Source organism: Coregonus lavaretus (genome assembly GCF_964263955.1).
Source record: "Coregonus lavaretus genome assembly, chromosome: 13".
Classification (NCBI taxonomy): domain Eukaryota; kingdom Metazoa; phylum Chordata; class Actinopteri; order Salmoniformes; family Salmonidae; genus Coregonus; species Coregonus lavaretus.
The window spans coordinates 31,084,138-31,111,465 of NC_140000.1; the positions used below are offsets into that span (position 1 = coordinate 31,084,138).

Consider the following 27,328-nt stretch of genomic DNA (forward strand, 5'->3'; position numbering starts at 1 on the left):
TAAAAAAAAAAAAAAAGATAAAAAATACATATTGTATCTCCTCTTTCTAAAGATCTAATTTAACTGTACTGTATATAAGAATATGAATATGTATATATGAATAGTGTGTAAATAGTATTTTTGTTGTCTCTTGGTGAATTTTCTATTTTGAATGTAATGTAATATCTTATGTTGTTCTTGTCTATTGTCTATTAAACCTACCCTTTGGAATGACTTTGATAGCAACAGTGAATCTATTTTGTTTTCTGATACTGGATATTACGTTGAAGATCTGACGTTGTTTTAAAGGTAGAAATTCAACATATTTTATACAAGGTTTGTCTATGTTGAAATGTGGTTACTATGATGACAATCCTGTGGTTTAAGTTTCACCCTCAAAACAACAGCTTTGATTACTTTTTCAAATCCAATGTATTTTCCACGTAGATTCCAAGTCACAATACGTTGACAAATCACCTTGAAACAATGTTAATTCAGCCAGTTTGTGCCCAGTGGCAAGTTATTATGTCAATACCAGTAGAGAAAATAAATTGAAACATGGTGGTGGAAGGGAAAACTATATCATATTGTTTATACAGTACGGTGAGATGTCATGAATATATCAGACACACTTTAGACGTATCCTCGCGTTTCGGTGAGAAATGCTTTGTTCCTTGACGTCCTTGACATTATCTGGGCTTTGACTATCTCTCTCCATATATATTTTCTTGATGAGGGATTATGTCTCTCAGAAGACACTGAGGAAGAAAGATCCTTGACTCTGTGCGTCAGGGTTAAGCTGGGGGACATGAATCTGTAAATGACTTCCAGTGTTATTTCAGCGCATGGAAATGCAAGCCGGGGCGATCAGATAAACATTGCCATAAATAGTGTATACCTACATACATGTATATATATATATATATATATATATATATATATATATATATATATATATATATATATATATATATATATATATATATATATATATATATATATATATATATATATATTTCCTGTCTCATTTAATCCACAGCAATCTAATCCAATACTTATCCCAAATACTGGTGTTCAATGGGAAGAAATTACATGCAGTCCAAATTATATTTTCTTAACCCAGCCTTTCTTTCTTTCATGTCACTCGGGATTCTACTCTAGTTCACACACTAACTTATTTTCTTGTTGGGTTATATTGTTGTAAAGGTATATTTAGAAGAAAAAACATACATTGTGGTTATAGCCTGGGCATAATCCTATTCACTTCTTAAGACGTAATTTGTTATATTGCGGAGCAAAGCCGTGGTGTATTAGATAGCATTGGAGGGCCTTACTGCCCAAAGTCCCTGGAATCTGTTGTAATTTAAGAGGTCAAATGGGAGGTATTTCATAATGAACCCAGGCGTAATGAGGCCTTTCCATGAACCTCTTGATCTTCATCCACCGGCTTGGACCACTTCCTGGTCACCTGCACACCAAAGGGAAAGACAGACATTCCTCCCGTTGGATTACTCTTTATTATCACTTATGGGAAGTGATTATTTTACAATGTCAGTCGGTCTGGGACTGGGTCCATGCTGCCTGCCTGAAATGAATCTCTGGGCTGTGTGGAACCCTGAGTACTTGTTCTTCTTTGCTTTCTTGGCATTCCCTTATCCCGCTCGACTTAAATGGCTTCCATTTTACATAGTATTTATTTAAACAGCTTGACATTGACGAGTCTTTCGTTTCACAGGCTTTGTTTTGGGGGGTAGGATTTCTCACTACCACTTAGGGTTGAGCGGCTTGAGGGTCGGGGAGTTAACAGTGCTGTTTAAGTACAAAACTCAACTTTATGATACGAGCCACCTCTGCCATTTTTGTAACCAAAAAGAGCACACTGCAACAACTACAGACAACTTTAACTACACAACTAAATTGAAGCCATGGACCATTCCCAGAGACATTGAATGGGGTGAAGACACTAATACTGACAATGACCGTATCAACCATGAGACAGGAGTGATAAGCGAGGTCGACGTTAGAGGCCCCCACACTTGGTTTCTACAGGCTAGCAGAAAAATAGCTTTGCTATGCATTCAATTTAGACTTTTCACAATAACTCCCCATCACTGACCTCATACTAAATAATTTATGCCAGTAACACAGGCCCAACAATGCCAGGTTTTAATTAAAGAAGACCATAAAATACTTTGGAAAAGGTCAAGCAAGCAGTGCTAAATTCCTAAAGAAGAAACCAGGACAAGGGATAGGGAACGAAATGTGCCACATAATCACCCCACTGGGCACACACTGAATGACGTGGAACCAACGTGGAATAGACATTGAATTAACGTCTGTGCCCAGTGGGACAGTTTCCAAGCCAGAAAGCACTGCCTGCCTCAATATTGCTGGAATATGAGAGACGATCATGGTTTATTTCAAGTTTATTTACTCTCTCACCACCTCACTAAATGGTACTTGGATTTAACATACAATACCAAAAATTGAGGAAAATCCTGGAGAGAGAGTAGGACATTTTCCTGCTTTTGTTGAACAATGTTCTTTTTCATAATTTTTCGGAAGGCTTGAATCAAATTTGCCATTCTGCCACTATAACTCCTATATCTCCTTGTTTTGCCTAAGGAAGTGTATGCACAGCATATCCTAATCCAAAATCACATTGACTGAGTTAGGGACATATTTGAGTTAGGGACAGCTTTTCTGTCATCACCTCGTCGATAAGCACACTTGTACGAGGCCATCACTCTAAATGGTGTGTTTGGATCATCTGTGAAGAACTGAAAACCTTCAGGAAAAATATTTTCCTAGCTGTATTTACACAAAAAATATTTCCAGATCTGACTTCTCATTTAATGGTCGACGTACATGCTGTGCGTACCGCAAATAACTTTCAAATGGACGGGAGGAAACAGAGAGTGCCATTGAGGAAACCTGCAGTTCATACTTTGAAGAATTCAACTGAAGAGAGAGGGGGAGAGAGAGAGAGAGAGAGAGAGAGAGAGAAAAATATACCCCAGAAAAACCTGGTGAGCTGGCTTGAATGGGGCGGCCATGGAAAAATACAGATATTTCATGCATGAAAACGCCACTGTGCACCTAAAAACCAAAAGGTTAAATAAAAGGCAGAAAGTGGTGGGTTTGTGTTTGAGGGACACACAGGGTTAATGTGGGCTAGAGCAGCAGACATACCTGGTGGGACTCTGAGACCAGAGAGGGGAAATGGGTTCTCCCTAGAGGGGGTTCTGGCCCCTTACCCCCTTACCCTAGATACAAGTCTCTAAAGCACAGGTGTCAAACTCATTCCACGGAGGGCCAAGTGTCTGCGGGTTTTCGCTCCTCCCTTGTACTTGATTGATGGATTAAGGTCACTAATTAGTAAGAAACTCCCCACACCTGGTTGTCTAGGCCTTAATTGAAAGGAAAAAAACTAAAGCCTACAGAAACTAGGCCCTCCATGGAATGAGTTTGACACCCCTGCTCTAAAGCACTATAATCCTTGAGGAGAGACTTGCACATGACAGACACACCACAGACCAAAAACACCATAAAGATAGAGATGGATGACACACACACATCCACACTATCCATCTACCCACCCAAACAGCTGTCTGCCAATACGGTGATACGTCTTACCTCTCCTGCAGTGCCTAATGGCCATTTTGCATCTCTTGGACTCGGCGATGGTGGGGCAGGGTATCGTGTCCTTGGGCGGCTTCTTCACGATGTGCCGCGTCCGGGTCTCCAGACCCCACTTGAAGCCACATGTTTTGTTTCTCCTGGTGCAGGACCCCCACTCGCTCCACTGGCCCACCTCGCAGCCCTCTGTGTGGGGAGAGACATGAGTATTTAAAGGGTAGCACCAGGGACACTCGATGGAGGGCCCAAATCAAGGTTTACTACAGTACATAGTGAAAAGACTATAGGATGGCCATAACCTCTTGGTGTGTGGTCCTTTCCATCCTTCTACTGTTTCATTCAAAAACATATACTAGAGGTTAGAAGGTTAAAGACTGTTGGGTAAAGTCAATCAGTTCTAGGAGATCCTGCCTCAATGTGATCCACATTGTCAACTTTCCACATTTCAAACACAATATGAATGACTCCAAAAAGGCACCGTATTCCCTATATAGTGCACTACTTTGGACCATAGCCCAGTAGTGCACTACATAGGGAATAGGGAGATATTTCAGACGCACATATGTCTGTCCCTTCTTACCTCCACACTCCATGGTGTCCTCCATGGGCGCAAAGCCCTCAGGGCACTTCTCGGAGCAGCGCCCTTTGTGCAGGTAAAACCCTGCCTTGCACTTGGTGCAGAAGTCTTTACTGAAGCAGGACTCACAGTTATCTATCCTGCACCCTGTGGGAGGAAGAGGAGATGAGATGAGAGGCGATGCGGGGAGAGGAGGGGAAGTGAAGAGAGGAGAGGAGAGAAGAGGTCTCGGCAAGGCCAGGGCTAGGCAGCGGTACAGTACAGTATACACTCATATCATCTGGAGTTGATAGAAGACTAAGGGGGTTTGGGGAAGGAGATGGAGTTCTTGAAAGGATTACCGCCCCCCTCCAAAAGAAAGCCTCTGTGTTGATGTCCTGTGAATCATATAATCATATATCTCCAGGGCTATGCTATATTTCAGCACACTCGGTTTTCAGTGTGAGCGAGTGAAGAGTGTGAACTGTGAAATGACAACAGTAAAGTTAGTGAAACATTCCCTCACTGTGACCCCTTTCAACACAGGCAGGAAAACAGATCACTAGCCTGACATCCAACAGTCTGGAGACAACACAGAGGTCTGGGCCTGGTTCTCATGTCCTAGCCACGAATGGGTTTGAGGGATTCCATTTTGTTTTGGTTTTAAATACATTTTTTAAGCAAGTTAGTGTTACCCGTGCCTTCAACTTATGTTTGATATGGCTTATTCTAAGCTTAGTTTTATCAGACATTGCATCATTGATCGGGGTAAGAATTAACTTTTTGTGATTAGGAAGCTGGCATACAGCTGTGATAGAATCCTCGGTTTTGTGTTAGTTTGGGTTGGGGAACAAAAACATTGCGAGCCCCTGCCAAACTAACTAATCAACGCTTATGTCTTTGGTGAGAAACACAACGCCACACTTATCGTCTCACGCCCCACCCTGCCGGGCTGAAACGCAGCACTGTGCGGCGAGGGCGACGTGTCATCAAGCCTTTTACTCTGCAAATAGCATGTTCAGGCAGGGGCCCAAATTACACGAGCCGCACCGACGGGGCGACGCACTGGGCTGCATGATTAAAAGGAAGCCCTCACCCGAGCTGTCTAATTTATGACACTCCTCAGAATTCCGAAGTGGCCTGATTGGTCGGCTAACCACAATCTATAGCGGAGGAGGCTGGTGGGAGGAGCTATAGGAGGACGGGCTAATTGTAATGGCTGGAATGGAATAAATGGAACGTATCAAGCATATCAAACATATGGAAATCACATGTTTGACTCTGTTCCATTAATTCCATTTCAGCCATTACAATGAGCCCGTCCTTCTATAGCTCCTCCCACCAGCCTCCACTGATCTATAGGCCAGCCAACTAGCAGCAGTCATCTCTATCACTCGCTCTACTAGGCTTTCTCAGGTATGGTGGTGGCATCTGGTCTTCTCTGTGTCTCACGGAGAGTCACCATATGTGCATGTGAGTGTGTGATTGTGTGTTGAAGTAATTATCCACATGTAACAGATACAGAGTACAAGGCCCGAGACTCTTTTATCTAGGACCCTTTTGCGGGCCCGGAGAAGGTTCTCACAATCACGCCCCTTAATTACACCATCTCCAGCTAACCATCAGGCCTCCTCTGCTCGCTCTGCATTCCTCCGCAACGACGGAGGTCCCTCCCCTTTTCACTTTGAACCCCTAAGTATGGCCTCTTCCCACTCACTCTGTCTCTCACGCTTTTCCAATCCCAACCAGTCTAAACAAACCCACCGCGAACACACACACACACACACATTAGTACACACATACACACACGTCACGGCATGTACACACACAAACATATACACGTGTACACATAAACACAAAACCTTACACACACACATACTGTATACACACATTCACACACACACATATATGCAAACAGACACACACACAAACACATCACATACACTAACCACACTCAAATCAGAGTTGGTTGGGGACACACCCGTCGCGCTGTCGCCCATGTCGCCTACCTTCTGAAAAGATGACAAGATGTTTGAATACCAGCCTCCACACCCTTCTTGATTCTTTACCTAGATACAGTATCTAGTGGCTCTCTGGCTGGTCATTGGCATAATGCTTGATTATCACCCTCATCAAAGAAAGTTTAATGATTGATGTTCCTGACACGATATGTATACTGTAGGCCTATATCCTGTGAGGTTCAATGGAGATTACATTAAGGGTATTTACCTACTCTTAGCTGAGGGGTGGGATTAAAGAGCTCATGATTGGTAATGGTATTATTGAAAACACTACACTACTTGTCAAAAGTTTTAGAACACCTACTCATTCAAGGGTTTTTCTTTATTTATACTATTTTCTACATTGTAGAATAATAGTGAAGACATCAAAACTATGAAATAACACATATGGAATCATGTAGTAACCAAAAGTATATTTTATATTTGAGATTCTTCAAATAGCCACCCTTTGCCTTGATGACAGCTTTACACACTCTTGGCATTCTCTCAACCAGCTTCATGAGGTAGTCACCTGGAATGCATTTCAATTAACAGGTGTGCCTCCTTAAAAGTTAATTTGTGGAATTTCTTTCCTTCTTAATGTGTTTGAGCCAATCAGTTGTGTTGTGACAAGGTAGGGGGGGGGGTTTACAGAAGATAGCCCTATTTGGTAAAAGACCAAGTCCATATTATGGCAAGAACAGCTCAAATAAGCAAAGAGAAACGACAGTCCGTCATTACTTTAAGACATGAAGGTCAGTCAATATGGAACATTTCAAGAACTTTGAAAGTTTCTTCAAGTGTAGTCGCAAAAACCATCAAGCGCTATGATGAAACTGGCTCTCATGAGGACTGCCACAGGAATGGAAGACCCAGAGTTACCTCTGCTGCAGAGGATAAGTTCATTAGAGTTACCAGCCTCAGAAATTGCAGCCCAAATAAATGCTTCACAGAGTTCAAGTAACAGACACATCTCAACATTAACTGTTCAGAGGAGACTGTGTGAATCAGGCCTTCATGGTCGAATTGCTGCAAAGAAACCACTACTAAAGGACACCAATAAGAAGAAGAGACTTGCTTGGGCCAAGAAACATGAGCAATGGACATTAGACCGGTGGAAATTTGTCCTTTGGTCTGGAGTCCAAATTGGAGATTTTTCGTTCCAACCGCCGTGTCTTTGTGAGATGCGTGTGGGTGAACGGATGATCTCTGCATGTGTAGTTCCCACCGTAAAGCATGGAGGAGGAGGTGTTATGGTGTGGGGGTGCTTTGCTGTTGACACTGTCTGTGATTTATTTAGAATTCAAGGCACACTTAACCAGCATGGCTACCACAGCATTCTGCAGCGATACGCCATCCCATCTGGTTTGGGCTTAGTGGGACTATCATTTGTTTTTCAACAGGACAATGACCCAACACACCTCCAGGCTGTGTAAAGGCTATTTTACCAAGAAGGAGAGTGATGGAGAGGTTGAGAGTAGAAGTAGTTCAGGAGCAAAAAAAATAATATATATATATATATATATATATATATATATATATATATATATATATATATATATATATACAGTGGGGAAAAAAAGTATTTAGTCAGCCACCAATTGTGCAAGTTCTCCCACTTAAAAAGATGAGAGAGGCCTGTAATTTTCATCATAGGTACACATCAACTATGACAGACAAAATGAGAAAAAAAAATCCAGAAAATCACATTGTAGGATTTTTTATGAATTTATTTGCAAATTATGGTGGAAAATAAGTATTTGGTCAATAACAAAAGTTTCTCAATACTTTGTTATATACCCTTTGTTGGCAATGACACAGGTCAAACGTTTTCTGTAAGTCTTCACAAGGTTTTCACACACTGTTGCTGGTATTTTGGCCCATTCCTCCATGCAGATCTCCTCTAGAGCAGTGATGTTTTGGGGCTGTCGCTGGGCAACACGGACTTTCAACTCCCTCCAAAGATTTTCTATGGGGTTGAGATCTGGAGACTGGCTAGGCCACTCTAGGACCTTGAAACGCTTCTTACGTAGCCACTCCTTCGTTGCCCGGGCGGTGTGTTTGGGATCATTGTCATGCTGAAAGACCCAGCCACGTTTCATCTTCAATGCCCTTGCTGATGGAAGGAGGTTTTCACTCAAAATCTCACGATACATGGCCCCATTCATTCTTTCCTTTACACGGATCAGTCGTCCTGGTCCCTTTGCAGAAAAACAGCCCCAAAGCATGATGTTTCCACCCCCATGCTTCACAGTAGGTATGGTGTTCTTTGGATGCAACTCAGCATTCTTTGTCCTCCAAACATGACGAGTTGAGTTTTTACCAAAAAGTTATATTTTGGTTTCATCTGACCATATGACATTCTCCCAATCCTCTTCTTGCACTCTAGCAAACTTCAGACGGGCCTGGACATGTACTGGCTTAAGCAGGGGGACACGTCTGGCACTGCAGGATTTGATTCCCTGGCGGCGTAGTGTGTTACTGATGGTAGGCTTTGTTACTTTGGTCCCAGCTCTCTGCAGGTCATTCACTAGGTCCCCCCGTGTGGTTCTAGGATTTTTGCTCACCGTTCTTGTGATCATTTTGACCCCACGAGGGGAGATCTTGCGTGGAGCCTCAGATCGAGGGAGATTATCAGTGGTCTTGTATGTCTTCCATTTCCTAATAATTGCTCCCACAGTTGATTTCTTCAAACCAAGCTGCTTACCTATTGCAGATTCAGTCTTCCCAGCCTGGTGCAGGTCTACAATTTTGTTTCTGGTGTCCTTTGACAGCTCTTTGGTCTTGGCCATAGTGGAGTTTGGAGTGTGACTGTTTGAGGTTGTGGACAGGTGTCTTTTATACTGATAACAAGTTCAAACAGGTGCCATTAATACAGGTAACGAGTGGAGGACAGAGGAGCCTCTTAAAGAAGAAGTTACAGGTCTGTGAGAGCCAGAAATCTTGCTTGTTTGTAGGTGACCAAATACTTATTTTCCACCATAATTTGCAAATAAATTCATTAAAAATCCTACAATGTGATTTTCTGGATTTTTTTCTTCTCAATTTGTCTGTCATAGTTGACGTGTACCTATGATGAAAATTACAGGCCTCTCTCATCTTTTTAAGTGGGAGAACTTGCACAATTGGTGGCTGACTAAATACTTTTTTTCCCCACTGTATATATATATATATATAATGGAATTATTGTAAAATTAACTCTGTCCATAAGGTGTAGATAGTAAGTATAGACCGGAAGTAGAGGCCTGGGCATTGTTGTTCACTAATTTACTCCAAGTAGGGAAAGGATGGTGGGGTTGAAAAGTAATAAAGGGGAGTATATATATAAAAAATAATAATAATAATTAAAAAAAACATGGGGGATTGGAAGTGATGCAGACAATTACATTGATAGAAGATACAATCTATCTGCAATATTAAGCTGATCCATTCCCCCAAAAAATAAAATAAAAATAAAAATAGAAAAATATATAAAAAAATAAAAAAAGAAGGAGAGTGATGGAGTGCTCCATCAGATAACCTGGCCTCCACAATCCCCCGACCTCAACTAAATTGAGATGGTTTGGGATGAGTCGGAACGCAGAGTGAAGGAAAAGCAGCCAAAAGTGCTCAGCATATGTGGGAACACACTCCTTTAAGACTGTTGGAAAAGCATTCCAGGTGAAGCTGGTTGAGAGAATGCCAAGAGTGTGCAAAGCTGTCATCAAGGCAAAGGGTGGCTATTTGAAGAATCTCAAATATAAAATATATTTTGATTTGTCTAACACTTTTGTGGTTACTACATGATTCCATATATGTTATTTCATAGTTTTGATGTCTTCACTATTATTCTACAAGAAAAACCCTTCAATGAGTAGGTGTTCTAAAACTTTTGACCGGTAGTGTACATATAATATATTGTATACCGGAGTCAAATCTAATGTATATATATATATATATGTGTGTGTATATATGTATGTGTGTATGTATGCATGTGTGTATGTATGTATATGTATGTATGTACAGTGCTGCTTGAAAGTATGTGAACCCCTTGTGCAATTACAGATTTTTTCAGTTTCTACCATGAAATCTTCATTTAATCAGAACCAGTCTTTTTGATCTGACATAACAGGTTTATATTTACCAATACCATATGTTGGTGTAGAGGAACTCATGCGTGTAGTAGAAAAACAAAATTAAAAAAGAATTAGAGCAGGTGCAAAAATAAGTGAACCCCAAGTTGCATTGGTTAAATCAAGTAGGTAAGTAGAATCAGGTCGGTAAATAATTAGCTACCAAATGAACCAATCAAAGGAGAGATCGTTAGGAAAGAGTTTGGGCGGGACTCTGATAAATAAAGATAAGAAACTTGGTCAGTTTGGTGGTACCCATCCAGGTGAATGCAAAGCACACCATGCCGAGAGGAAAGGACATCTCAGAAGACATCAGGACGAGGATAGGGAGAAGGCTATAAAATCTTCCCATAAAGATTTGAGCTCCATCAGTCCACTGTGAGGCAAATAATTTAAAAATGGAGAGCATTTAACATGACAGCAACTCGGCCTAGAAGTGGACGCCCTTCCAAAATATCCCCAAGAGCCACAAGAACAATAATAAATCAGGTAAAAGCAAACCCAAACATAACATCTAGAGATTTGCAGACCTTCCTTGCTGCATCTCAGGTAACTGTGCATGCTTCAACAATAAGAATACTGAATCGAAATGCCATTCATGGGAGGGTTGCTAGGAAGAAGCCTCTGCTGTCAAAAAAGAACCAATCTGCCCATCTTAACTTTGGCAGAGACCACCTGGAAATTTTTGCCTACCACCAAAATAACCTTATACCAACAGTCAAGCATGGTGGTGGGAATGTCAAGATCTGGGGTTACTTTTCCTCCTCTGGACCTGGACGACTCCACATCATTAAGGGAACCATGAATTCTGAGGTATACCAGGAGATTCTTGAAAAGAACGTCAGGCCATCAGTCAAGGAGCTAAAGCTGGGCCGAAAATTGGTCTTCCAACAAGACAACGACCCAAAGCATTGAAGCAAATCTACCAAAGAATGGCTCAGGAAAAATAAGATTTGTGTTTGGATTGGCCAAGTCAAAGTCCTGACCTAAATCCAATCGAGATGCTGTGGCAGGACCTGAAGCGGGCAGCTCATGCCTCAAACCTCACTCAATTGTTCAGTAAGGAGGAGTGGGCAAAAATGCCTCAAAATAGATGTCAGAGACTGATTACTGGCTATAGGAGACGTTTAGTCCAAATTATCGCTGCTAATGGAGGTGCCACAAGCTATTGACTGAAGGGGTTCACACATTTTTGCACACATCAAATCTGAGTTTCTGTTAAATAAACCACTTTTATTAAATAAACAATGAAAATATATCATATTTTTTTGTTTCTGTCATTTACTTGGAATGTCTTTATTTCGAATTGGGGTTTAGATAAGGATTTTATGTTTATTTTATAGCAAAATAATGACCAGCCCTGTAGGGTTCACATACTTTCATGCAGAACTGTATGTACTGTATGTATAAATAATATATTTGTCATGTGAATGCTATATATAAAAGTACCATGTATGTATTATGTAAAATGTATATGTAACAAAAAAGCTAAAAAATTATAATAATCCTTTGGGACATGAATAAAATCAGCTACAACCTAAATTATCTAATGGTAAAAGCACAGTGCAACCTAGGGCACAATAATGTAATTTAACATACGCTTTTATCGTAAGGAAAAGAGAGAAACTCTCCGAAGGTGACAACCATATGTGACAACCAGCTGTGATTTGCAAAAACGGGATGTTGGGGTAGGAACAGTGTAAATCCAGTGGTACTGGAACGGATGTGCGGATGTGGTATATGGAGGCATTCAACAGAACTCAGATTCAAGAGGTGGTCTGAGGCAGCCTGTAGGACCTCACTGCACTCCTGGGTCGTGTTCATTAGGGCACACTGTAGGGCAATTCCACGGTAACAGAGTGATGATTTAAAATGTATATCCAACAAAAACCAATGATTGCAAAGTTAGACAATACAACTCTACGCACAATGACTACTTTTAGCAATTTCCACTGAACATTTTACAAAAACACATTTACTTGAAGAACAGTGCTGATGCAAAGTTTGGTAACAGAATGACGCCACAAACAGCACAAACCGACATTCTGTGTGTTTAACTTTGAAATCTTGGGTTTTGTTGGATATACTGTACATTTTAAAGTGAAAAATCTGAGTCTCAGCATCACTCTGTTACACTGGACAAGTACAAATAGTTTTCTTCCATTTCGTGCCAATTGAACATGACCTAGATAGAACAAAACAAACTACACATGGAAGGCAGCCAACATTTACAATATAGACATTTCTGCCTTCTCACTATCATGCCCGCTCTCATCCCTGGTCCAGCATATCACACACACACTTGCTTATCTCTTGTTTGATAAACACACTGGGCCACTAGTGTTACGCAGTGCTGTAGAGATTTTGACATGGAATGAGTGAAATAGGGGAGGTAAGGCAGAGGCCCACACAAAGGCAGGATGCGCTCGCTCTCCCCTCCCTCCCTACTTTCTTAGCTCTCATCTCTCTCTCCTCTCCTCTCCTCTTCATTCCCGCTGAAATGAGATAGCAGTGGGGCTCGGTGTCAATACACGTCAGGCCCAAGACAGGGACCCAACAGCCAATAAATCAGAGGAGTAAAATGGAACACAGCGCTCTTCTTTACCCCTCAAACACAAGCCTTCCGAGGCCTGTCATCACCTGAGTCTCTTTCTTTCTTTCGCTCTGAAGAAATAAAATAAAAAATAACATCTGGCGCTACTACACTCTCAAGCACCGGCTTGTTGCGCAACCTGCTGTTATTGACAACAAACAGGAGTGGAGATGCTGGTACACCGAAACACACATGACTAACGAGTGCCACAACGTTAAAGTTCACCTTACAATATAGATGTCAAAAACAAGCTTATAGTCAAATGTATTAGCAAACACTGGTGGTAGCGATTCCTGTCCTACTCCTTATCAGATAAGATAGAAGATACATCATTCCTTTACAGATATTCGACATATGCATATAGCTCTGACAAGGGAGAGACTCCCAAGATGAAGACCTCCCTCTTAGTCAGTGATCGAGGTCAAAGGTCATCGGAAGAAGAAGTACGTGGGGGGAGATGCCACGACAGACAGACATCTCTCTGTCAAGATAGGGAACAGAGAGGCTATCTAAGATCAGACAGAGCCTATATATATATGGGTCTGTGATCAGAGTTGGATGGAGTTCCCACAGGGTGCTGCATCTGCCCGGCTACTTGTCTGCCTCGGGGTGGCCAGGGGCCCAAATGAGAGCCCCAGATGAGGCCCCCAGGGGCCCATGGCCCTCAGATGCATAGGAGCAGGTTATAGCCCCCTTTGGGATTAACCTCTGTGCCACCTCCAACGTCTCGTCTAGGTGACTCTGGGAGACTAATAAGAAATAATGAGGTCATCAGATCTGGCAGGAATCCGATGGAAGGAAGGCTTAATGTTCTTCTTGAGGCTTAAAACACATTATCTCCTCTTAGCTTTGTTTCTCAGTTTGTAACTAAATATCAAATCATTTCTAGGTAACAATTAAGTACCGTACTGTGATTGTTTTTAATTAAAATGGTCAAAAATAAAAAATAAATAGCTTCTTAGTAAAGTGCAATTTCTCAAGCAAGAATTTTGTTAGGACTGTCTGGGAATGGTCTGAGTGAGGAGAGGAAAACTGAAAACTAGTTGTTTTTGGCAGAGAGGTTTGGAACTCTCTTTCTTATTTTTCTATTAGGCCGAAACTCCATCCCACCAAAACAGGCTGAAATTTCAGGCGCTCTATTCAAACAGCTTTTACACTAAAAGGGCATTATTATAATTTTCACAATTTCACAGTATTATTACAACAACATAATGTGGAAATACACTGTAAAACACAGGAAAATCTAGTTTTTGACTGCACTGGACCTTTAATACAAGATGTAAAAATTTAAAAAGATGTTTCTGCTAAGATAGGAATTCAAAGTCACCGAGTATAGACAGTGGCTGAGCAGAGGGGTCAACATATTTTAAAGGAAAGTCATGGTTGCACTTGTATGAATGTGACTGTTTCCATTTTTTGTTTTTGTGGTTTTCATGTCAACTGCATTTGGAGTTGAATCATGGAGCTTTAAAAGCGTGATCTAATCCTGCGAGTCTAGCTGGCAGCGACTCTCCCCTCTCTCTCTGCTGTGGTCTGGATAGAAAATCTGCTAATTTGATCAGGGACACTCAAAGCAATTGTCAATTTCAGAGGTGCTCTGTCTGAGATTGGGTTGACATGGGACTTATGCCATCACTTGATTTATTTATATGAATAATCATGTTAAAAATACTGTAAATCATTTTTCATAAGATGGAGAATCTGTTGGGAGCCCAGAGAGGGCCTTTCTTGTAAGGTATGGGGGTTAGGTTGTCAAGCCAATCATCAGTCTAATGAAAAGTCACAAAGTCTTCCAGGATGCTAACCAGGCCTGCTGTTGAACAGGCAGGCAGCGGCAGTGTCCATGTCCATGATCAGACAGAAAGAAGCTCTGGCACTGAAGCGAGGGAAAACAACCCCCATTTTTCCAGCCTTCCTCTCCAAGCGGGTCTGAGGGAAGCAGCTAGCCTAGTGCTAGCCTAATAGCGCTCTGACCTACTCTCTAAATCAGAAGGCTTGGCTGACATTTAACCCTTGGCTTGCTAGCTGCCACCCAGCCATGTCATGTGGATTGATGGATGGCAGGAGTTCATGGCACAGGGCAAGGCTGCATGTTCTCCCCTCTGACATTCTCTTTTCTTTCCACGTGGATGCTCTTCAACACACTGGCAAGGGGCTGCTGGGCGAGACAGTGCCGGTGTTCCTGTCAGTCAGAATGGGCCAGTGGAGAGGAGACACGACACGCCTGTCAGTTGGTTGTGTCCATTGTGTTGTCTGGCAGTGTGTCTAAACTGTGGTTTGTAAAAGCTGTGATGATTAACTGTCCCTTGGTAAGGCGCAAAGGCCAAAAGCAACTGGTATTTTTCTGGTTAAAATGTGCAATGGAAATACCCACAGGAAGACAGAGATGCAGAGTAGCCTGTTTCTGCCTGTGCTGCCAACGTAACTCATGGTATTATGAGTTAGTTCCTTTACAGTGCTTCATTCTTCGGTCCTCATTTGGCCTGGAGAACTGACGTGTGGCTACTGTCCACCTCAGAACCCACCAAACTCTCATGATGCACTTTAAAAATGAACTAACTTACAAAGGTGTAACCAATCATCCAAAACACTGGCATTTAAATAAATACATAAAACGGGACAAACCTGTCACGATCGTCGGTGAGAGAGGAGGACCAAGGCGCAGCGTTGAATGCAAACATATTTATTATAGGAATGATCACACGATCAAAACAACAAAACGAAAACGTGACGTCCCTGGTTACATACACAAACCAACACGGAACAAGAAACCACAAATAATGAATGCCAAACGGCTACCTAAGTATGACTCCCAATCAGAGACAACGAGCTACAGCCGTCTCTGATTGGGAGCCACCCTGGCCAACATAGATATACAACAACTAGAACATAAACAAATGAAAACTCACACCCTGGCTCAACATACTAGAGTCCCCAGAGCCAGGACGGTGACAGTACCCCCCCCTAAAGGCGCGGACTCCGACCGCGCCAACCAAATACCACAGGGGAGGGACCGGGTGGGCACTCCGCCTAGGCGGCGGATCCGGCTCCGGACATGACCCCCACTCCTTCTCTAAACCCCCAAAGTACCCCTGGTCCGGTCTGGCCCTGCTGACCGGAGCTGGACTGCACACTGGTGGAGCGTATAGCTTCAGCTCCGTAGTGGAGCAGTTGACCGGGACCTTACCAGGCACCGGTGACCCAGGCACGGGTTGTGCTGGACTGACGACGCGCACCCCTGGCTTGGTGCGTGGAGGAGGAACGGGCCTTACCAGGCTGACGACGCGCACCCCTGGCTTGGTGCGTGGAGGAGGAACGGGCCTTACCAGGCTGACGACTCGCACCCCTGGCTTGGTGCGTGGAGGAGGAACGGGCCTTACCAGGCTGACGACGCACGCCGTAGGCTTGGTGCGTGGAGCAGGGACAGGCCGGGCTGGGCTGGCGACGCACCCCGTAGGCTTGGTGCGTGGAGCAGGGACAGGCCGGACCGGGCTGGCGACGCACCCCGTAGGCTTGGTGCGTGGAGCAGGGACAGGCCGGACTGGGCTGACGAAGCGCACCACTGACTTGGTGCGGGGAGCAGGAACGGGCCGAGCCGGGCTGACGAAGCGCACCACTGACTTGGTGCGGGGAGCAGGAACGGGCCGAGCCGGGCTGACGAAGCGCACCACTGACTTGGTGCGGGGAGCAGGAACAGGCCGGACCGTACTGGGGACACACACCACTGGTCCTACGCAGGGATCTGGAATGGGCCGGACCGGACTGGTAACACACCCCAGTACCTCTCGCCGTGCCTCTACACCTTCCACCCCCTCTTCGACCAGTGGCCCCAGTAACCTGGCGGCCTCCTCTGCCAATCCGCTGGGCCGCTCTGCCACGGTCTCCTGCTGGCCCGTCGTCCACGGCGTTAGCCCCCCCCCTAAAAATTTTCTGGGCGTCTCTCCTACCCGTGGACCAGGTCTCCATGTCCCTCGCCAGCCTTTCGCCCTTCTGCCACAATGTCAAGCCCTTCTCTTCCTCTCTCGGCTTGACCCAGTCGAGGAGGCGAAGGAGATCCGCTAGAGATCTCTCCGGCGCTGGCTCCTGGACTTGCTGCTTGGTCCAGTTATGGTGGTTTCTTCTGTCACGATCGTCGGTGAGAGAGGAGGACCAAGGCGCAGCGTTGAATGCAAACATATTTATTATAGGAATGATCACACGATCAAAACAACAAAACGAAAACGTGACGTCCCTGGTTACATACACAAACCAACACGGAACAAGAAACCACAAATAATGAATGCCAAACGGCTACCTAAGTATGACTCCCAATCAGAGACAACGAGCTACAGCCGTCTCTGATTGGGAGCCACCCTGGCCAACATAGATATACAACAACTAGAACATAAACAAATGAAAACTCACACCCTGGCTCAACATACTAGAGTCCCCAGAGCCAGGACGGTGACAAAACCAGAAACAAAATGCAACAGTGATATTCAGTAACCAATTTTTAGTACGAGAGAGGCAATAAAATAAAATCAGAAATTGAGTTTTAAAAATCACGGGGAGTCTCGAGTGGCATATATACTGGCACTGGACGAGCTGTGATATTTGAACCACATTTCCAGGATATTGGCCATATCTATGAGCTCAGCTTGACAGGGTTTCTATCCTGGCAGGGGGACGCTCGCTGCTGGGGTTTCTGTGAGCATTACAGCATGCTGTGGCTGAGGGAGCGCTGTGGCTGAGGGAGAGCTGTGTTTGTGTGTGCATGTGTGTGCGTGCATGCATGCACGGGTGCGTGTGGCTAAGGGACGTGTGTTTGTTGAAGGGGGTGCATATAGGGACAATCTATCCCAGACTTAAAGCCTTGTCCACCAGGACACCCTCCAAACCGCTTCCCCCCACCTCCTCAGCAGTGTTTAAAACCATTATACAGCCCCTGGGAGGAAGTTTTGCTCAGAGTATTACTCTCATGCTGTCCCTGTCAACACTTTCCCTCCCGTTAAACTCAGCACACTGTTATCCACCATTCATCTCCTCCTCCTAATATTTTTAACCCATATGAAAATACAGTTGATGCCTGATACAGTCTATGCCATAGCTTGGGAATGAAATAATGTTATAAAAGCCTGCGCTAAACCTAAAGCATGCAGATAGATGTCCCAGGCAAGTAGACAGATTAGTTTGTATTAGCACTGGTGCAACTGCAACGAACTTACACATAGTTTGCTAACGTACACATCACTTACAGTATATATGTGCACTTACCAGGACTGGGCTGTATATAAACCATATGTGAATCTCTATCCTTAGAAATCTCCCTGGTAGAGGTAGAGGTTGACATAGAGACAGATGAGCATAGAGCAGTACTAGTCTGTTGAGCTGATAAGTGCCTCCATGACTGCATCTGGAGTTCATAACAAACTCTTCACCATTAGCTGCTGAAAGGTGTGTATTTGTGTGTATGTGTGTGTGTGTGTGCTTGTGTATGTGAGAGACAGAGAGCAACAGAGAGAGAGATGAAGAGAAAGAGAGAGAGAGAGAGAAAGAGAGAGAGAGAGAGAGAGAGAGAGAGAGAGAGAGAGAGAGCGAGAGAGATGCGGAAAACGCGGACAGAATCACGTAAGCCAGACATTAAAAAATAACATTTCAAACATTTATTGAACTTAGTAGGAAATTAACTACATTTATTGGATTTATAGAAAATTCATTAATTTTACCAAGTTAATCCATGAACAAAATGCATCAGTGATTCGTATTTTCCTGCAAGTTTCTGAAATGGCACTGGAATGCCCCTGTCTGTGTGTTGTGTGCAGTGCGCATATGTCTAGTCTACACTTTGTGTAGCCATTAGCGATAATGCTAATGATAACCATCTGCTGGTAGATGGAAAGGCTTTCACCAAAACCTTCTAAACAAAATGTTAACTATAATGTAGCCTATGCCTACCTGTTAAAATGATATCATGATGATTTGTATCAATCCAGTAGCCATTTGTTTTGCAAACTCTGCAATCACATGAGCGCTACACATGAGCGCTACACTGCTAACCAAACAATAGTCTCTGGCTGGTGCTCACTTGCATTAAAGGATAACTACACCAAAAATGCAATATTTCTTAGATTTTTCCCAGACCTCAAAAGTGGTCTCCTGGTGTGGTAAAAGCATTGTTGTGGACTTTGAACATTCAATTTTGGCAAAAAAAACTGGAAACTGGAAAAACTAAACGGAGAAAACGGAATTTGAGAAGAAACTAAGCGGAATCAGGCAAAACATTTAACTGATATTTATAGGGACCTACTAGTGCTCTGTCATCTTCCTCCCCTCACATTTCCCAAGCTTTAACTTTCCCCCTCTCTCTTTTAAATTCAGCCACCGGCTGGTTCAGTTGCCTGGTTAGCTTCAGTCACCTAGCCTTACCGCACATTGGCACACAGGTTAAAGTGTGTGGCTACACTCTTTCTTCTCCTAATGCCAAGCTGTCAAGTGGCGGCTGAAAGAGAGTGAGGAACTTAGCCCTGGGGTTCCAGCCTCATCACGGCTGGGCCTGGGAGTGAGTGTGTAAACCTCTCTCTCTCTCGTCTGGCTTTGGTTTTCCTTTACCCAGTCCACAAAACATTCTTGAATGAGATAAGATCACACAGACAAACTCTTGTGTAATAATAAGCAGCTGCTCCTTAAGTGATTTCAGAGGCTGTTTTGAAAGACCATGATAACTGAGACGTAATGCCACCTTCCAGGCCTTTTAGAGAGCAGGGGCAGGCACTGGCTCTGGGTCTGGGGCACTGGTGGCGGGGAGGAACCCCGGTGTCTTTGAGCTCAGAGGAGAACCCAGCTGCCTTGTCAGCCCACAAATCGTTCCCAGTGACCCGACAATTAGCTTCGTAGAGCCGACCTGATAGAACGGCCCGTTATGGCCAACAGGCCCAAACTGTTTAGTGGAAATGACATAACGAGTGCAACTTAAGGAGGAAAGTCAAATGCGAAGTGGGATTACGAAGTCACGACTACAATTGCGATCACATCAAAGTAGGCCTGGCCGCCGAGATTTGATGCTACTTGACAATGGTAAGATTTTTGTTCTTGGAGCAGTTTGTTCGGAAAAGGACTCAGATTAACTTGCCACACGTTGGTGCCGCACGTCGGTACCGCTTAAAATCAAACTTCACGCAGGACAGAGAGACAGTGGGGGGAGGGATGGGGAAGAATTACTATCCGCTGAAGAACAAAATGTCTTTCTCCTCCGATTTTCCCTGACTTGTGAAGATAGGGTGAAATGACTGCAGGCCCTTCCTTCTCTTCTTTTATTGTGGGGAATGGAGAGATGAGCATGTGTGTGCTGTGCAGGGGAAGCGAGTGTCTCGGGGAGGGGAAAATCCAATTGATACCAGCAGTTTACGACAAACCAGGCATTTCAGTCGTCAATTTGCTCTATTTTTCTGACTGACAAAAGCAGCGGACACATTTGCATGGAGGTTTGGAGAGAGCGAGTGAGTAAGCAGACAAATTGTTTCTCCTCCGGTGTCTGCTGCGCGTCTGGATTATTGGGCCTAGAGGTCCTGACACGCTCCTCTGGGGCCTCATTTCAGCATGTCTGTCAGGAGTTTGGCTAACAGAACCCAATGGGTTCAAGTTCTTTCTCAGTTTTCACATGAAACACTCAGCCAACACCTCAGGCGCTCTCTAAACCTATAAAGCCGGCCTCTCTCAAGCCAGACTCCATGTTAAAATAAGGTTATGAGATGAGGGCGCAGCCTGGTCCAATAGGAGAGGAGAGGGAGACATTTAATTAATTTGATTTTTTATAATTATTGTAAATTTTTATTTTATTTTGCTGAGAGCCATTGTTGGGTTTTAGTTTTTCCCCTTTCAGTTTTTAAAATAGAAAACATAATTCAAAAGATGTGTGTCTAAAGGTGTTGTCTGTTTTAGGTTGTCATGAGACCAAAACAATCCTGATATTGAATACAGCTGACTACATACAGAAAACACGTTGAACACATGAGCACATTAATCCCACACAAAATGATATACATTTATGACATGGATTAATGAAAATATCTAATATGATTGTTGTTTTTTCCTTACATCATCATCATCAGGATAGTCTTTCCTCAGAATGACATCACCAAGCCCTCTGCGAGTGCCTTAACCTATTCCACTCGCTTTAATCTGCACATGGCAGCGTTCCGTTTGTACAAAGTCTACAAACTATTAGTAAGCGTTACTAATCTTCCACAAAACAAAGCACCAAGGTATGCCTAGAACTTGAATAACAACCCATTTAAGTACGTCTGAATAGCCTTCCTAGCCTTCGTTCTGAAGCTCATCCACAACACCCTCAAGCAAGCCTCTAAATGCTCACCAAGTGGGACTGTTGGTTGAGAAGCCGGATTAATCAGACATCTACAGCCTCAGATCCTCAGATCCCACATCCTATACTGTTATCCCCTGGAGGAAAGGCCCTTCTTAATAAAGACTTGTCTCGGCACTAACATCCACCTGTGCTAATGGATCAGCCGTTCAAAATGTGAAGCATGTGTGTCTCCCTCTTGGCTGCATAAGGAGCATGGGACAAGACAATAAATCATGTGATAAGAGAGGAGCGAGGAGAGATTAAAGAGAGAGCGGGGGGATGATGGAGGGATGAAGGAGGGAGGAGGAGGGGAGGCCTTACGAGAGCACGTGTTGATCTCCGGAGCTCGAACGCCATAGTATCCCGCCGGACATGCGTGGAGACACTCGCCATACTGCCTCATCCTCTCCCTCCGCAGGAACAGGAAGAGCTTGGGCTGGCAGTTCACGCAGCCATTGTCCTTGGAGCACACCGAGCAGCCCTTGCAGATGGGATACACTCCATAGCTAGCTGCAGGAGAGAGACGAGAGACAGAGGGCACAAACAGAAAGTGTGATTAGTTTCAACTACATGTAAAGCAATCCAATCAAGCAATTCATCAATCAGTCGATCAAATTTACTTTTAAAATCTTTTTACATCAGCAGTGGTCAGAAAGTACCTTACAGTAACTCGGTTTAGACCCCAAAAAGCAGGGAGAAGCACAGTGGCAAGGACAAACTCCCTGGAAAAATGCTTGAGTTTGAGAATACAGGCACCGTCAGTATGAATGATAACTGTCTTTGGTAGTATATTCCACTGTAACTAACATGTGATAGTGCAGCTGAGTTCACTGGGCCTAACAACAACATGTTCCTGTCAAGGTGGTAAGACAGAACTGTGGATGGCCTCAGAGCTGAGGACAAAGGTACACTTGAGGCAACAGACTGAACCTGAGGAAAAAGTCAGCAGTTGAAAAGTCCATCACACAATATAAGCCAAACAATAGTAACAGATATGTATCGAAGATATTTTCTAATTTGTAGGACATTTGTCTGATTCAGAAATGTGTCATTCATGCAAACTTTGGTTCCCCTCTGCTACTTTGAATGCTGATTGGTTTTGAATCTGAATATTGCATTAATTCTGGTCAGAACTGGCCCTCATGAACGCTGTGTTGACGCTGTGTTGAGACAGCCGATGAAAGCCCCAAACCGCAGTGACTCCGGGCCCGGATTGAGTTGCCGGCGGAGGACAAAGGAGCCAGTAACAGCCAGTCCATTCCACAATAAGCGTCTCTTAATATAAACTCCTTAGCGATTCCGTTTACAAGAAAATGTCCTTGGGCAAACACAATAGCTGCAAACGAGAGACACTGCTATCGATCGGAGCCAAGTTTTAAATATCACAGGCGGAGATAGGGTAACAGCTCCCACCGACTGGGCAACCTACCACAGTGCTTATTAAAATATCATAGAGGAGAAGTCAACTGTGGGAGACTGAACAGAGCATGTTTCTCCATTGGCCATGAATTCGCATATTACATTTCTCCAACCCGTTTAAAGACAACAAGAAATTGCTAAGTGGAACTATAACAGCAGTTTGTAATCATGTGAGAAGCAGCAGCAACGAGATGTTAGTGCTTGACATGGGGTTCACTCTTCCCCATGGTGTTGAAGACTGAAGCAGAGTACTGAGGATTTACAGAGGAGAAGAACCGCATGCCAGACTACACACGTGCACACACACACAAAATCTGTGTTGGGGAGTGACGAGATGGAGAGAGAGTAGAGAGAGCAGAGAGTGAGATTTAGTGTTAATCAGAGTGTGTCTGTGATCGTCTCCAGGGATTAAGTTCAACCCGACACCTCGTCTATCATGTCCAGATTAGCACCCACTGTACTCCGTGGCCTATTCATCACTGGGGCCTGGTGATTGCTCATCTCCATACTGCACGACTACTCACTCAGCAATGAACAGAGACCTCAATACGTCAGACAGATAACACATTTCAAGATATTTCCGAACTGTGAGAAGATCGGATTCATTGCAGCCACGTATTGTAACATCCAAATCTAAACAGACCATCCTCTTTTTCTTCTTTCGCTTCAGGACGTCAAACCCCAACCTGCTTTGGTCTACTCTGACAGAGAAATGATATGGGGAGTTGATGCCATTTCATTTTCAAAGATAACAATGTTACAAAGTAATGATATTCTTGGACAATATACAGTGAGCTCCAAAAGTATTGGGACAGTGAACATTTTTGTTGTTGTTTTGACTCTGTCTTCAGCACTGGATTTTTTTGGGAGTCCTGAATGAATCATAAATCAAATGAAATTGTATTTGTCACATGCGCCGAATATAACAGCTGTAGACCTTACAGTGAAATGCTTACTTATAAGCCCTTAACCAATAATTCAGTAAAAAAAAAAAAAAAAAAGTTAAGTAAAAAATTGAAAGATATCAAATAATTAAAGAGCAGCAGTAAAATAACAGTAGCGAGGCTATATACAGGGGGTACCGGTAAAGAGTCAATGTGCGGGGGCACCGGTTAGTTGAGGTAATTGACGTAATATGTACATGTGGGTAGAGGTAAAGTGACTATGCATAGATAATAAACAGAGAGGTGCAGCAGCGTAAAAAGAGGGGGTGGGGGGGTGACAATGCAAATGGTCCGGGTAGCCATTTGATTAGCTGTTCAGGAGTCTTAAGGCTTGTGGGTATAAGCTGTTAAGAAGCCTTTTGGACCTAGACTTAGCGCTCCGGTACCGCTTGCCGTGCGATAGCAGAAAAAACAGTCTATGACTAGGGTGGCTGGAGTCTTTGGCAATTTTTAGGGCCTTCCTCTGACACCGCCTGGTATAGAGGTCGTGGATGTTGTTATCCTGGCACCACACGGCCAGGTCTCTGACCTCCTCCCTATAGGCTGTCTCATCGTTGTCGGTGATCAGGCCTACCACTGTTGTGTCGTCGGCAAACTTAATGATGGTGTTGGAGTCGTGCTTGGCCATGCAGTCATGGGTGAACAGGGAATACAGGAGGGGACTGAGCACGCACCCCTGAGGGGCCCCCATGTTGAGGATCAGCGTGGCAGATGTGTTGTTACCTACCCTTACCACCTGGGGGCGGCCCATCAGGAAGTCCAGGATCCAGTTGCAGAGGGAGGTGTTTAGTCCCAGGGTCCTTAGCTAAGTGATGAGCTTTGAGGGCGCTATGGTGTTGAACGCTGAGCTGTAGTCAATTAATAGCATTCTCACGTAGGTGTTCCTTTTGTCCAGGTGGGAAAGGGCAGTGTGGAGTGCAATAGAGATTGCATCATCTGTGGATCTGTTGGGGCGGTATGCAAATTAGAGTGGGTCTAGGGCAGGGTTCTTCAATTCCGGTCCTGGAGGGCCGAAACACTTCTGTTTTTTATTTCTACCTGGTAGTTAATTGCACTCACCTGGTGTCCCAGGTCTGAATTAGCCCCTGATTAGAAGGAGAGGATGAAAAACAGAGGTGTTTCGGCCCTCCAGGACCGGAATTGAAGAACCCTGGTCTAGTGTTTCTGGGATAATTGTGTTGATGTGAGCCATGACCAGCCTTTCAAAGCACTTCATGTCTACAGACGTGAGTGCTACGGGTCTGTAGTCATTTACCTTAGTGTTCCTGGGCACAGGGACTATGGTGGTCTGCTTGAAACATGTTGGTATTACAGACTTATTCAGGGACAGGTTGAAAATGTCAGTGAGGACACTTGTCAGTTGGTCAGCGCATGCTCGGAGTACACGTCCTGGTAATCCGTCTGGCCCTGCGTCCTTGTGAATGTTGACCTGTTTAAAGGTCTTACTCACATCGGCTACGGAGAGCGTGATCACACAGTCGTCCGGAACAGCTGATGCTCTCATGCATGCTTTAGTCTTGCTTGCCTCGAAGCGAGCATAGAAGTAATTTAGCTCATCTGGTAGGCTCGTGTCACTGGGTAGCTCGCAGCTGTGCTTCCCTTTATAGTCCGTAATAGTTTGCATGCCCTGCCACATCGGACGAGCATCGGAGCTGGTGTAGTACGATTCAATCTTAGTCCTGTATTGACGCTTTGCCTGTTTGATGGTTCGTCGGAGGGCATAGCAGGATTTCTTATAAGCTTCCGGGTTAGAGTGCCGCTCCTTGAAAGCGGCAGCTCTATCCTTTAGCTCAGTGTGGATGTTGCCTGTAATCCTTGGCTTCTGGTTGGGGTATGTACGTAGGGTCACTGTGGGGGGGACGTCATCGATGCACTTATTGATGAAGCTAGTGACTGATGTGGTGTACTCCTCAATGCCATCAGAAGAATCCCGGAACATATTCCAGTCTGTGCTAGATGAATTAGATAGTTACAGAAGCACAAACATGCTAACCTCTCACCATTACAATAACAGGGGAGGTTAGCATTTTTTGGGGGTGGTATGAAATGTATGCCTCTAACTTTCTCACTCATCATTATTCACGATTCATTCAGGAATATCCATAATCATGGTAGTATCCACATTCATGTAGAAGTGTTTAGAAACATATTCTATTCTTAATTACAAGAAAAGTTACTCCAAAATGACCCAATATATTATTTACCATTCATTCCTATTGGGCACAAAATAATCTGAAACACAACCAAAACAAACAGCAAATGCGACCAAAACATTTGAAGAGTCACAAGCTTGATGTAATCATTGCGTGCTTGGAATATGGGACCAAATACTAAACTTTTGACTTTAATACACATATAAGTGAATTTGTCCCAATACTTTTGGTCCCCTAAAATGGGGGGACTATGTACAGAAAGTGCTGTAATTTCCAAACGGTTCACCCGATATGGATAGATGAAAAATACCCTCAAATTAAAGCTGACAGTCTGCACTTTAACCGCATAGTCATTGTATCATTCCAATTCCAAAGTGCTGGAGTACAGAGACAAAACAACTGTCACGATCGTTGAACGGAGTAGACCAAGGCGCAGCGTTATGAGCGAACATACTTTATTATCTTTAGTGATAATACGAACAAAACAATAAACGATGACGTGACGTCCTAGGTTAAACACAACCAACACGGAACAAACCAAAAGGAACACGGAACAAGATCCCACAACTATTGTGGGAAAACAGCCTGTTTAAATGTGGTTCCCAATCAGAGACAACCAGCCACAGCTGACACTCGTTGCCTCTGATTGAGAACCACACTGGCCAACATAGAAATAGAACTACAACACAGAACTCAAACACATATAATCTACACACCCTGGCTCAACATATAGAGTCCCCAGAGCCAGGGTGTGACAACAACAACAGAAATGGTCACTGTCCCAAAACTTTTGGAGCTCACTGTATTTCTGGGTTCATGCTGTCAATCTCTCCATAAAGAGAAAATAAACAGGAGTATTTTTCTTCCTCATCGCTTCACGCAGCCATACATTAATGTAGAATATACACTCTGGGCATGTTTACATTGACCTGACATCCACTGTAAATTGGCCAAATGTACTCGCCTTTCCCAAAACCCATCCAAACATAATTGCTAACACACAACGTTGACAGAAGGGAAAACTGGGCTTGGCATGAAGACGGAAATTGTGAGAAGTTCGCGAGTTCATCTCCCACCCATTGGGAGAGAAGGGGTTCTGGGTTCTAACAGTGGCGAAGGCAGGGCACTACTATCACAAAGTGTGTCCCTATCTTTCGTCATCTGGGCGGGTTAGTTACTCATTTGATCTGACCAGCGGCGCCTGTGGCTCACCTCTTTTTTGTGGTCGATAACTAATGTGCCTGCTGCCTCCTATTAGCCGCCATTTAACTGTGCGTTCATTATTTCTGATCACCTCAGCCCACTGGTCAATCAATCAGCGAGAACGTCATCAGTGAATCGCTTCATCACATCTCTGGCTCACACTCCATGCCATTCCTCTTTGATCCTGTTGAAAAAAAATGTTGTCTCGTTGCTAATCTTGCAACACATGCTGATTAAGGATAACAACAGCCATGCATGCACTGTTCGGATCCAATGCAGATCCCACATCCTACAGTTATGAATGGAAAGAAGGAAGGAACTTTTTGGTAACTGTTCTTTGGAGACTTCTTTGGAAGAGGTCGAAGTCTGGAGTGCATTCGAAGCACAGC

General features: G+C 43.9%; 1 protein-coding gene across 4 annotated transcripts in view; it reads right to left on the reverse strand.

Annotated features, from left to right (window-relative positions):
* LOC311140757 (R-spondin-2-like) overlaps positions 1 to 27,328 on the reverse strand; it is a gene marked incomplete at both ends in the record, with an annotated part of 80,971 nt that overhangs the window by 22,570 nt on the left and 31,073 nt on the right. For 2 of the 4 annotated variants that reach the window (XM_084175975.1, XM_084175974.1), the window contains 3 exons: positions 3,616 to 3,804; positions 4,199 to 4,342; positions 21,542 to 21,730. In XM_084175975.1, coding sequence (XP_084032101.1) covers positions 3,616 to 3,804; positions 4,199 to 4,342; positions 21,542 to 21,730 — 522 coding nt within the window. Of the gene's footprint in view, positions 1 to 3,600; positions 3,805 to 4,198; positions 4,343 to 21,541; positions 21,731 to 27,328 lie in introns of all 4 variants that reach the window. The other 2 variants (XM_084175973.1, XM_084175972.1) reach the window with 1 other exon arrangement.